Source organism: Heterocephalus glaber, unplaced genomic scaffold (assembly GCF_053883595.1).
Source record: "Heterocephalus glaber isolate CG9 unplaced genomic scaffold, H.glaber_assembly_v1.0 deba00000768, whole genome shotgun sequence".
Taxonomy (NCBI): domain Eukaryota; kingdom Metazoa; phylum Chordata; class Mammalia; order Rodentia; family Bathyergidae; genus Heterocephalus; species Heterocephalus glaber.
In genome coordinates, this window is record NW_028258162.1 from 10,539,081 (window position 1) to 10,552,670 (window position 13,590).

General features: G+C 46.0%; 1 protein-coding gene across 1 annotated transcript in view; it reads right to left on the reverse strand.

Annotated features, from left to right (window-relative positions):
• Nucleotides 1–13,590, reverse strand: part of Prtfdc1 (phosphoribosyl transferase domain containing 1) — an 81,957-nt gene that overhangs the window by 3,646 nt on the left and 64,721 nt on the right. Inside the window, 4 exon segments of the mRNA XM_004859999.3 lie at nucleotides 2,081–2,127; nucleotides 2,593–2,672; nucleotides 4,016–4,051; nucleotides 12,419–12,463. Of these exon segments, the coding sequence (XP_004860056.1) occupies nucleotides 2,081–2,127; nucleotides 2,593–2,672; nucleotides 4,016–4,051; nucleotides 12,419–12,463 (208 nt within the window).

Sequence of the window (13,590 nt, forward strand, 5' to 3'; positions counted from 1 at the left end):
GAAACTATTTTCTACATTTTAGAATTTGATGTCTGTTTGTTTCAGGCCTATAGGGGAGAGGAGTTTGCTTGCTTTCATACTGTACTTTGGTGTAGCCAATGGGCTTTGAACATGGGCACTTACGTCCATGGTGACTGCATCCCGCCATTTCCATCCCTGTGACCAAACTACTCTCGAGAGGAGAAACCAACAGACTCCTCCCTACAGAACACGCTGGAGGGGAGGATCAGTTTTCTAGGGGATTGAATTGTGGGCTTAAAGGTCAGAAAGCCCATTTGATTCCTCCGAACTGCAGAGCTTCTTGAGAAAAATAATCAAAGAGGAAAAGCAAGAGCAGAAGAAAAGATCGCCAAGGTTCTGTTTAGCATATAAGAAAGAATTGATGATGAGAAAGAGACAAAAAGTGCAAAGCTTCAGCTATCCAGAGAGAGAAAAAGAAACAGATTCTGGGCCAGCTAAAAAATATATAAGCAAATCCCAGGAAGCCTTGTTGTAACAATAATAATGACTTTACCTAAGTAAGCAATGCAATCCCTACAATAGGGGTGGCAGCTCAGACTCGGAAAATTAGAGGCCAGAGACAGCCTAGGAGGCCAAACCTTGTGAAGTCATGGGATATAAGGAGGACAGTGGATCAGGAGGACATTTGGGAATGTGAGTAACCCCTTGCGCATTGGGAATGTGAGCACCTCCTATACTCGCGTTTGGAGTTGACGTTACCAGACAGGCTGCGTAGGTTTGATCCTGGCCCTGCACTCCCACCCACTGTGGGGCCCTGGCATGCTGTTTCACCTGGCTGTTTTCCATTTCTTCATCTAGTAAATGGACATAGCGATAGCAGCTACATTTGGAGAACTGTTGAGAGGATGAAAGGAGGAAATCTCTGGCTCCCAGAGCAGGGCCTGGCACAGGGCCTGCTAGTGTTAGGTGTTACCACTCTTTATTTTATTTGTTGTGGTGTTGGGGGTCAAACCCATTGCCTCTCACAAGGGCTCTAGCACTGAGCTACAACCCTAGCCCCAGCTACTACTATTTTATTTGTTTTTGTTGTAAACGCAACACAAGAAACTTGTAATTAATTGGATATGTTTGGACTGAATGTTTACAATTTCACTTAAAACCTTATCTATACAGTGAGTATCTTATACTATTTCCTTACAGCATTTCTGTTTAGTAACCTCACGTAACCTTGACGGCCAGTTTAGACTTCCGAAGCCAGTGAGCAGCAGGAACACACTACTGGGTCTGTCTGCCCACAACTGACATGCTCTAGAGCCTCTACTTCCAGCAGAAGAATGAGACTTGTTTTTAGGATGAAGAGTCACTGGCACATGACCCATCCATACCGTGCAGGTCTCTAATGTTTGTTCAGCTTGCTGATGAGAACTGTAGCCAAATGATCTCAGGAGCTTTAGAGCAAATGTAAGTTAGAAAAACTGAGCTGAAGTCTGCCTTATGCAAGTGAAAAAAAACTGCCCCTAGTGTTAGAAAAACAAATAATAACGCTTGTTGATCTCTTCAGGCATTGGAACTGCTCCCACTAGGGAGAGGCGGGGAAATGCTGTAGGTGAGGAGCACCTCCCAGAACGCTGTCTGCAGGCAGGTGTGAGGAAGGTACCAGAGATACCTGTGCTGCTCATTCCCCGTGTTTCTGGACTTTAGACCGGAGGGGGCTGGAGATGCCTCAGGTCTCTTCCGTGCTTTAAGGCTCAGGCTTGCTAAACTCACCTCCGGGGGGTTTTGTGGTAGCCGCTCCGGAGGCCATCTGAGGGCCTCAGGAACTGGTGGGAGAAGGGCCAGGCAGGGATCCTAAGTGTAAGAATCAGGCCAGCGGGGTAAGTCTTCCTCCCTGAAGCTGATCAGCTGGGCTCTTTAGCGTTAAGATCTGCATAAAACCAAATAAAAGCAGCTGATGCACGGAACAGAAGTCTGTGATAAAGGCAAGTTACGAGGTTTAAGACCCTCAGTTTTAATGGAGATGACAGGAGTTTGGAGGGTTCTCGGTCCTACAGGGATTGCCCTCAAATGGGGAACCAGTAATTTAAGCACAAAACAAAACACAGTACAAAAAACCACTTACAGCTAGGTCTAAAGCCATCACTTCTGGGTGTTCTCTTTACCAGCAAAATGCCAATAAAAAAGGGGACTGCTTTAGCCATTCTCTCAATTTAATTGCAAATAGAATTAAACCTCACTGAAGGACGTATTTCCCCTGGAGCCGCTGGAGCAAGATAATTTCCCCGTTTTAATCCCTGCCCTTGCGGCTGCTTCGTCACTGCATCAGTGTTCTGGATGAGAGGAGGGAGCTGAGCAGTTGCTCGTGGGCTCCTCCAGCTGCTCCTATAAACAGTTCTTGAGGCCTGGCCAGCAGGGGCTCAGATACAGGCCAAGCACTCCCTTCCCGGGCCCTCTGAGGCTAGCAGTCAAGTGGGCTATTTTCTAGTGTGGTTAAACCATATCCCCCTCAGGGGAAGAGACCAGGCCTGGGACAGAGGATACTGTTTGGAAAGAGCCTCTTGCGTGAGGGTCCCCCGCACTGGTCAGGAAGAGCAGAACTCTCCGTGCTGTGTAGGAGCAGAGCGTCCCACTTACCTGGTGACCTTAACTGTATTGGGCGTGTATTTCTTTATGCTGCTGAGCAGGGCTCTCATGGTCCTCCAGACCCAAAGATCCTCGCGAAAGCAGACAAGTTCAGCAAAACTTACTTGTGCAGCATAGTAGCTCTTTCATCCAGAGATATTCCTTATTAATAATGGATCCTAATTACCAATGGCATCTAAGTGGGGTCCAAGTAAGAGGCAGAGCCAGTTCTGTTTCCTCCTGTCCTTCTTTGTGGGAGGTTGTTGGCGAATTTTCTCTTGTGCCCCTGAGAGTGTGGAAGGGTTAACTCAGCCTCTCCAGGGCTTGTGCGGCTCCTGGCCCCTGAGCACACTGGGGCTTGTGCATGCACATGCGAGTCCCCGAGGTTAGGTAGCACAATAGGCGATGCATGAATTTTCATGGATGTGGGATGTACATCTGAATACAGTGAATGGATAAACATCTCCCCGGTACTCCCCACCCCATAGGGGATTCTCTGGCGGTAAGTGAGTCTTGTCTGGGCTGCAGCTGCTGACAGCCCGGGAGCTCTGAGGGGCTGAGGCCTCGTGAATTCAGGCTCCTCTCTCTGGGGAGTGGCTGCAGCACAGTTAGAGTAGAATGGGCCGCAGCAATTTATTGTCCGTGGGACAGAAATCAGCTGTCGGGAGCTGATTATCAATCAACACAACAGGTCTGAGTTTAGCCTGCGCAGGGCAGTTCGTTTGGCTGCAGGGTCCGCTTCATGGCTTATGTGGAGCCAGAAGGACTGGGTACATCAGGCATAGGCAGGCAATCTCAGAACAAAAGCCCGAGAACAGCCCCCCGGATCTGCGCCAGCTGATGCCACAGACCTGCTCCGGGACCTAGGTGCCCTTTGGCTGTGTTAGTGCACAGGGCTACTGCTCGCTCTGTTTTCTTTTACTTTTTTTTAACCAGGAAAGAAAAGTCATGGAGTTCCCTTAGATTGCCATTTTTAAAAATGATTGTATTTAAGATTTTGAAGTTAGAAAGTACTTGAGAATTAAAGTCACTAGAGATCATTGGCAAGAATACTGTGTTAAGGGCAAAGACAGTTCTAACCTTGGTTTTCACTGTGGAATAAAAGTGGCTCCAGGGGCCAGGTTACTCTTCCTCATAGCTGTCTGCATAGCTGATTGCAGGGAAGAACCCTAAATATAAGAACCAACTAAGCCATTTGTGAAATCGGGTATAAGACAGGAAAGTATCTCACAGCCATTATTACAATGCTTTCATTCTAAACTATTTGAGGCCAGAGATTACAGCTGGCTCCTATTCAATAAATTTGGAGAGCCAGGCACACAGTGGGAATTCAATAAATCCTCGGCCAATTTGGTAACGAATTCTACATTTTAAAACTCACTGTTAGATCCCTTCAACTTCCAAATATGGAAAAGGAAAAGCCAGCTTAGCTTACCTCCACAATGAGGACATTCCGAAATAAGCAAGACCCCTGTTTTAGAACATGATGCAAATCTGGATCACAAGATAACACACATGTTGCTTACAGTTAGAATTTCAGTTTTCTTATCTGTACCATCAAGGAGGCAGGGGTCTGCAGATGGGTCGTGCATTCTGCTGTGATATATTCCCTGTTCCCCTGTTGCCACCCAAGTCACTGAGGAGTCAGCATTCACTTCTGGATTTTCAACCTGAGGAAAGGGCGGAGTAGACAAAGCGCAAAGAGGTCCGGTGTCTCGTGGGGTGGTTGGGTCCGGACCACACTCGAAAGGCTTTCCTCTACTTCTCCCCTTGGACAGCCAGTTCTGTTTCCTGTTAGTTTCTCGTTTGAGATCTGTCTTCTCCACTAGGCTTCAAACTGAAGGAGAAGGGATCAGGTCTGTCTTGCTTACGAATGCATTCCCAGTGTGCTTGCATGTAGAAGCTCAACAATTATTCGCTGAAGAGTAATGAGCTTAATAAGATTAAGCTTATTAATTGGTTAAGTCAATCAATTAATTGGGTTAGTAGTAACATGTCAATGCTTTCCTGCCAAATTAAAATAAGATGGTGTTAATAGGCCATTCCGATTAACTAAAAATGAGAGTATTCCCTCAAAGTAATGAAATTTTTCTCTCTTTAGATGAACATTTATCTCTGTGACTTTTAAAATACTTTAAAAATTGGATGAGATCTTGCACAGTAGATATCTCATGTCTAATGCAAAAGAGATTTAATTGATAAAAATGCTAACCAGTTACCCATCCAGCAACCAACAACACTGCTAAATCCGTACCACATGTCAAACACATTCTTCCATGGAAGTTCCTCTCTTGAAGCACTTTTCTCTCAGATAGGATATTTTTATTCATTAAGTCCATTGGACATTTTATCAGGAAGATGTAAGTTATATTGTCCACTTCTGAAGATGTCAGGTCATGGTACCCTCTAAGAATCTCCCTGACAGTGCAGTCCTCTTGGTATTGTGGATGCCCAGCGATGGCCTTAAGCGTCAGTCCACAGCAGTTGCTTGCTATGTGCATTCTCGGTTTCACTAAGACTCACCAGCCAAGCCGCTGAGCCCTTGCAGAATGCTGTGGTTAATGGAATGTCATTGTTCACAATTTCTTTTTGTTTCAATTTTATGAAGAAAAACTTAGCTAAAATGTTAGTCTACATTCTTGTCTAACTAGAGTGAACTGAAAATAATTAAATCTTGTTTTTTGTTTCGACAGTTCAGAACTTCACACAACAGAGTCATCTTTGGAAAAATTAGCTACAACTCTTAAGAAATCATGGTGGGTGGTAAGTGGGCCTGGGATGTGTGCTCATCCTGAGGCAGAAAGGCAAAATGGCTCAAGTGTGTCCGAAGATTGAGGGGTGGTAAATAGAAACATCCCTTCCCACTTCATCTCTGCTCATCCCAGCCTTGCTCCCTGGAGGCAGGCACTTTTAACTTTCAGATGCTCTTCTGGTTGTTACTTCTGTATTTCTAAAACAAAACATTTAGTAACACATTTGATATAGGTACTTGTTTTTAAACATATGTAAGTCATTTATTGATGGTTTTAGGTTGCTTGTTCTTGGAAAGAGGGTTTACTTTAATTTTTTATTTTATTTTATTTTTAAAAATTTATTTCTTTTTTTGTTTCTTTTTTTTTTTCAGTACTGGGACTCCAACTCATGACCTTGAGCTTGTGAGCCAGACACGGCAGTACTGAGCTAAATCCCCAGCCCTTTTTATTTTTTACTTTTTAGATTTTAATAAATTTTATTTTATCCCATTCTCCCCTAATTACTTTTATTCTAGAAAAAAAATATATTTCATTATATATGTATACTTATTAAAGACAATTTGTCTTATTAAAGATAATTATATATTTACAATATAGAAATACAAAAATTGAAGCATGTTTGAAAACAGAAAATCTAAGGCTTCTCCAACATTTTTACCTAGGGTAGGGATTGTACACAGGGCTTCATGCATGCTAGGCAGGTACTCTGCTACTGAGCTACTTCCCCTAGCCCTAAGATTTTCTACATTTGATGTATTTAACTATTTAAAGGCTTTAACATTTTTATACACTTTAAAATACAGATATGACATTATGCATAGCCAAAGTATTACTACATCTAACAAAAATGATAATTTGTTAATATCATATAAAGTCTACTATGTATATGAGACATAGATATGTATCAGATTTCTCCAGTTGCCCTTGAATGGGCTTGGTAATTGGTCATCTGTCCGACCCCTGACCACACACTGGCTCTCACCTTGGTTCGAGTGTGTGGCTCAAAGCTCGAGCGTTGGACACTCAGTCCCCAGAGCAGCACTGTTGGCAGGTGGGGCCTAAGGGATAAGCAGATTGCTGGCTGGCCCTTGGGAGTGGATCATTGCCACCAGGACCCGAGTAGGTTGATGGAAAAGCAAATTAGGCCCCTTTTGTTTTCTCATTCTTGCCGGCCTCGCACGCGAGACGAGGCAGCACCAAGGCTGAGAGGAGAGGAGAGGTCATAACGGCCCCAACCGTGGCAGCATTTCCACCTGTGCGCACGGCACTGACGGCTCTAATTTAAGAAGCCTGGAGCCGACAGACGTCACGGAGACGGACACGGTGGGCGTGGAAGCGCCTGTGGCCTGACGATGACGTCATCTCTTTCATGTCCTCTAGTTCATTACACTTCGGATACGTCACCTCCATCTTTCCTTAATGATCTGCAATTCTTCATTAACTGAGCTGTAATTACTGACTACTTGCTTTTTAAGTTTGCACTAAGCAATCCTCTGAAATTCCCTTTTTTTTCTTTTAGTGGGCAACCTCGGAATTTTTTTTCAGAACACACTGTGCTGTGGAAACACTTCCAATCTGATAACTCTGATCACTGAATCGAGATGTTTGCCAGTTACTGTCTTAGTCATCTCATCGCACCTAGCTCATTTCCTCCCAGAAAGCCAGTAAAATCTGCAGCCTGGGGCTGCAGGCAGAAATTCTATGGGGACTTTCTAGAGTGTGTTCTTTCTCTGCTCTGGCACGATTCTAATCAAAGCTAATCATACCGAGTTTCCTAGTGAGAGAGAAAGCAAGAAAGAAGAAAGGAAGGAAGAAGAAAAGGATTATACAAATCTCAGTGACTTTCTTAAATAGACAATTCCCTCTTTTGATTGATTGGCACGCCGTGCTGTCCAGTCTGCAGCAACCTGGTTTGGCGGCCGTGGTCACTCTGAGGGGACGAGGGCCTTGAGATGACCAGCTGTGAGGTGGGTGCTCAGCACCAGCAGGAGTGTGAGTACAAACCCCACGGAGAAAGGAACACAATGCAGCGTTTCATTTTATGTGATAATTCACAAAATGGCCAGAATCACCAGTCAGTGGGCATTTGCATTATTGTTGCAATAAGAAGGAATGATTTCAACAGTTAAGGCTGCTAAGGGAGAACATTTGGCAGGTTCTGCGCTGCACTCTGGCTGTGACTAGGAACTTACTGCGGGGGGGGGGAGCGAGGAGCAGTTCCCCCCAATCCTGCCCTTTCCCTGCACATTTGCGTCTCCTCCTCACCAGATCCGGGCTGTTTCTTTGCATTTGGTTTGATTCCACTCTTTCAGAGATTTCTATTGAACATGAATAAAATCTTCTTGCTCTAATGGATGCACACATTTTATGAAGTGTCAGGATTAAATCAACTTTGAAAAACAATCACCCGGAGAGCACGCCGCGCAGACAGCTTAAACACACAGGGTAAAAATGCTTTTAACGCTGCGAGCGAAGTGTCCATTTAACTTAGTTGCTAAGGGTACCCTGTATTCAACAGCAATGACCTATTTAGAACCATGACTCAGCCAGCCTCCTCTGAAAGCAAAAGAGGAAAGGAAGGAAGGAAGGAAGAAAAGAAAAAACAGAACAGAAAGGAGAAAGGTGCACACAAGTCTCCTTATTCCTTTTTTTCCTTTTTGAGCGTTTTTGAGACAGAGTCTCCTCATGAAGTCTCACTATGTAGCCCAGGTTGGCCTCATTCTGCCTCTTGTGACCTTCCTGCCTCAGCCTCCTGAGGGCTGTGATTACAGGTGCATGTCACCATCCATGCCTGAATTAGAGTCTCCTTTCTCTCTCTCTCTCTTTCTTTTTTTGTTACTAGGAGACAGTTTTGGGGTTATTTATGGTACTAGGGATTGAACTCAGGACCTTGCGAGGCAGGTGGCAGCACCACTGAGCTAAATCCCTGACCCTTTTTTTGTTAGTAGGAATTGAACTCTGGGCCTGTGAAGTGAGCTACATCCCCTGCCTTTTTAAATTTCACTCAGTTCTTAGGCTGGATTTGAACATGCAATCCTCCTAATCAACCTCCCAGAGCAACGGGATTATAGACATACACTACCATGCCTGGCTCCTTCTTTGGATTTCTTTAAGCCCAAGGAAAGAGGCTTGCCACAGGAAGACCTTTGGCATGCTTCTTTGGGTGCTGAGCATTACATGAGAGTAAGTCCCAGGCAGTCACGATATAATAAATGTAACTGAAACGTAAGTTTGTTGACTGACTGATGAATTGTGTGATGACTATCAGACAAGGGAGAAGCAAGAATTGAGAAGCGAGGAGATGCCCTGAAGCTACCCTTCTGTCCCATCCTTCTAAAGCTCACGCTGGTTATTGCCTTTTCCTTTTATGTTTTCCAGCTGACATATATTCTGCACGATGGAACAATTCTGAAGGCCTCTGAGGTTGCTTTTTAAAGCTCTCAAACTCTTTCTTGGGAGGCTGAAGAATGGGTGGACGGGGCAGCCACACGGACACCTTCATCTGCGTAAGGAAGGAGACGCCTAAAGTTAGGCCACCCTTTGCCAAGCTTCCCCCTCCGCGGTGCAGCAGTCAGTCCCACGCCCTCCCGGGTCTCCAGCAAAGCTGGGCCCCTGCACAGAGCCTCGCTCCTCTGGACCTTTCTCCTCCAGCCCCGAACCCAGGCAGCTGTGATGTCCCTTGCCCTGCCCTCCAGCGTTCACTGAGCTCTCCCTACCCTACAAACCATCCCTCATGGAGCAACAGAAGTGTTTTTAAAATACAAACTGGGTCTCAGCACTTGCCAACGGGACACTTGCCATTGGGCTTAAATTTACCTTTTCCTTCCACCATGTCCTCTCTTTTCCCCAGTTAACTGAAAACTTCGCTCTGACTTCTATGTAAGAGGACCACACTCACTAGGCACCAAATATTTATTCAACCTGTTGGCTGCAGCCCTTTGCATGTGGGCAGAGAGGGTGGGAGCAAGACAGACATGACTCCTGCCCGGTTTGCGCTGGCTTTCTGGTGGGTGACAGATTTTTTTAAAGCCCCATAGTAAACACTACGCATTTTAGAATGGCCTCTAAACAGGGTGGAAACAGGGTACACGTATAACGGGCTGAGGGGAAGAATGTAGACTGACTTCAGACACTGCACCCTGAGCGCACTGGCCGAGTGCCTTCCCACGAAGGCTTTGCACAGGCTGTGGTCTCTCCCTGGAGCCATTTCCCTCCTGTCCTTCAAGTCTCAACATCCCTACATAAGAGGAGGCTACTGAGGAATTTTCAGCTCGCAAGTGATGTGATTCAACTTGTGTTTTCAAAGGATGCCTTTGGCTGCTTTGTGGTGAACGGTCTGGGGGACTGTGAGAGTTCAATGAAGATGAAAGTCAGGGACACGAGTTAGGTTGTCAGAGCAGGTCAGAGAGGGGCCTTGTCCTAGGAGACCAGGCCTCTACAGCCTTGATGTATACAGGAATCATCTAGGAATCTGCTTCCAGTGAGGACTTCATTTCGGCAGATCTGGTGGTGGGGAATCGGGACCTGTGATTCTGCATTTCAAACACACTCCCAGGTTCGAAAGCTGTGGCCCATGGGCCAAATCTGGCCTGCTATCTGCTTCTATAAATAAAGTTTTATTGGAACACAGCTATTTCTATTTGTTTTCATATTATCTGCAGCTGCTTCATGCTATCGCATCAGAGTTGAGTCACTGCAAGAGATTGCAGTCCACAGAGTCTAAAATATTTACTATCTGGTCCTTTATAGGAAAAATGTGCTGTCCTCCTGAGCTAGACCACAATTTGAACAGCAAGGGTCAAAACTTAGGTGACAGCCAGGGAGGGAAGTAGACAGATTCCAGATATATTTGGAAACGTAATGCAGCCTGCCCTGGCTGATCCAGTCACCCCGTCTGATGAGAGTGAGCCACCCTGAGCTGCAGGGTCCTTAACTCAAGTTGGGATGAGAGCTGAGAGCCTGGCTAATTGGTGTTGATTCGCCTGAGAAATATTTACCCTCTGTGTTCTAAGCCCAAGGAGGTCTACTTGGCACGTGTTTAAACATATGCAGAAATGCATCTAAGCACACACAGAGTGTAAGGATTCAGCTAAATAGCACCTGGGAACCTGGGAGAAATCAATTTGTCCTGCTGGCAAAAAGCTAAGGCAGAGTGTTCATGCTGCTGGCTGGCTGTCCATCTCTTCTCCCTGAATTCCTGCAACCTCTGCATCCTCAAGGGGGGGTCTTTGTGGTCATCGCAGGAGGAGATGCTGCAGCAGAGAGCTGTCACCCTTTCTGCTCATCCCAGTCCTGATAAGAAGCTACCTGTCCTCTAGCTCCTCATGAGCTGTATTAGTCAGCTTTGCATCACTGTGAGCAAAATACCAGATATGCACGACTCAAGGGAGAACAGGTTTATTTCGCTCACAGTTCCAGAGACCTCAGTCCACGGTTGGCTGGCTCCAAGGCAGAAGCAGCCAGGAAGCAGAGAGAGGTAGAAAGATCTAGAGAGGTGAAGGGGCTGAGACCAAGGTACATGCATCAAAGACGGGCTCTCTTCCTCTAACCGTCCATTCAGCCCCAAACTCATCAATGCATTAATTCGTTGATGAGATTAGTGTCCTCGTGATCCAGCCACCGGCCAAGACCTCCTTCGAACACTGCCCGAGATGCACGAATGTTCGAGGCCACTTCACCTTTGAGCTGCAACACTGGCTCTTAAAGAAAGGGAAAGCCCAGTGTTTATTATGAGGGAGATCACTTTAAAACAAACTACAAGACAATTTTATTGACAAGGAGAAAGGAAGCACAATTCTGTCTACACATGTTTTTCTTGTCATTCACCTGGGAATGTTAGCCTTGTCACTCTGACAGAGTTCATCTCGAAAGCACAGGGCAAGATATTTCCCTTGTGGAATAAACCTGTAAGGCAACACCAGACAGAAGTGCCAAAATTGCATCTTTTAAAGAGTGCTTCAGAATGGTATAATTTGATGAATCTATGGAAATTGCTCTGAGTATTTTAGCTTCTAGGATGTTATTGAATGCACTGATGACCCAGTGGTGCATTAACAGGAGAAGTTAATTTCAATCGCTGCGGAACAGAATTTACTAGATGGCGATTTACTTGGAACCTACTACATTGCCTTCAGAGTACGGGAAAGCAGGCTGCTTTGTAGTCAGAATCCTGGAGGCTCTGTACCACTCCCAATGTTATGATACACGCTTTCATTAAATGTGGCTGCTATTCTTTTTCCTCAACTGAGAATTGCATGACAATACGCAAGTATAAGAGATTAAGCCTGTATAACAGACTGATCTATTTTACTTAGCAAGCTGAGTCTACCCCGGGGATAATGAATACAAGCTAGGTCAGTACAGGTGAACAAAAACAAATTCTGCATTGCTCTGCTGCTTTCATTCACGGCAAATTTACATTTCAAATTACATTCCACAGAGATCATCTCTTTTGTGAACCAACCCTTCCTTCCTATTTAAGTATTTATGTCAGAATCCGAATAGTCTCTCCGGTTTGTGATTAGGAATGGGCAGGTTTGGAACTCCCCGTTAAAATTGTAGGTGTTTTCCCCATAATCCAATAGGTCACATTCATTTTAAGGAGAAAAAGAAAAAAAGGAAAGAGGTTAAAAATGTACTTGCAAGAAGCTCTTTATTTCTCCTTCCTTCCCTCAGTTTTGTGCATTTCAACAAACCTGTTTAAATGTCTCACTGCAGCGCCTAGGTGCAGAGGCCCAGCCGAGAGGCACAAGCCAGACAAACAAAGGAAGCGTCCTTTTCAGATGGTGCCTGCAAGGGTGGGCAGGAAGGGACAGAGCACAGAGGGCCAGGGGCTTTACTGTCTGAAATAAGATTGGAATTGAAAGCTCGGAGAGGGAGGATTTGCTCTGTGTCTTGTCCTGGATGCTTTCTAAAAGGAGTGCTTCAGAGAGGAAAAAAACAATTAAAAGGCTTCACCATCCATTTGCATGAATCAGCAAACCGGGAGAGGGTCTGGATGAGGAAGGTCCAGGACGTCCCCAGACATCAGAGCAGACTGCAGAGCTACATCAACAAACCTCTCCAGCCTCAGCCTGCGCTGAAACATCCTCCCCTCTGATCATCTGCATCTCGCCCACGGACTGATCATTCTACAGAAAAAAAAAAAAGAAGAAGGAAAAAGGAAGATGATATTTTACTGCATCAGAAAACCTTCAAAGCACATTTTCCCATCTTCGCGGTTAGTGGCTAGGTGATGCCTTACAAATGCAGCGCAAATCGGCCCCACGGACTTGTGGTTGCCTATGGTTACCAAGAGCCACTGCCCTTGAGACAAAGCTTTCTAATGAGGGACAGAGGAAGGGGATGGAAGGGTGGAGAGAGGACAAATAGGTGAGATTGGGAAGCAAAATGCCCTGGAAGGCACCAAAACCTATCCCGAGGCAGGCAGACTTGGAGCAGAGTCAGACCCTGAACTTCTCCGAGGTGGGTAAGGGAGCCCGGATGCAGTCAGCACTTGTCAGTTCTGCCTTCAAGCGCTAGTTCTGGGCCTGCAGTGAAGAGCAGTCAGATTCCCAGGAGACCGAGGCCTCTCCTCCTGCTGGGGGAGATCCCCCCACTGTGGCAAGGACAATTTTATCAGGCCACGGATCAAGACCAACTGCACTTAGAACCCCTCAGGGCCTTCCTGCAGTTCCAGGAATATAAGACCCAGAGCCACACTTAGAAGACTTGAATTCACATTGTCTCCAGGTTTATAATCGCTCACTTTCGCAATGTTGTGTATTGTACATTACCCCATCCTACTAAAATTTCACAAAACAAATAAACAAACGGACAATGGGTTGTTGTATAGTGAAGATCACAGTGAAGTCATGGAGGCAAAGCAGGAAACGGAGAGCTGACCACTCGTCCGTGCCTCATCACAGACGCAGTCAGAGGAACCGAAGCAGATGGGCTTGGGCCACCGGCCTCATGACCAAGCAAGAACGTGGGCTGTGGCAATGCCTTGATCTGCAGATAACCTCAGGGAGGAGAAGACAACATGGACACCACATGTGCGACATCCTGACCCAGGAAATAAGGGGTCATGCCGTGGACAGCTGCTCCTTTTGCCAGCTCAGCACTCATCTCCCCGGCCTGGCGAGGAGACCTCCCTCTTTCTGGGGGAGTCCATTCCACAGGGCCTGGTGGGGCCAGACTCCCCAGTGCCAGCCGAGGTGACATCCAGCCTGAGACTTTTCAGCTACTCAAGTCAGTGCCCCTTGAGCTAGGAGTT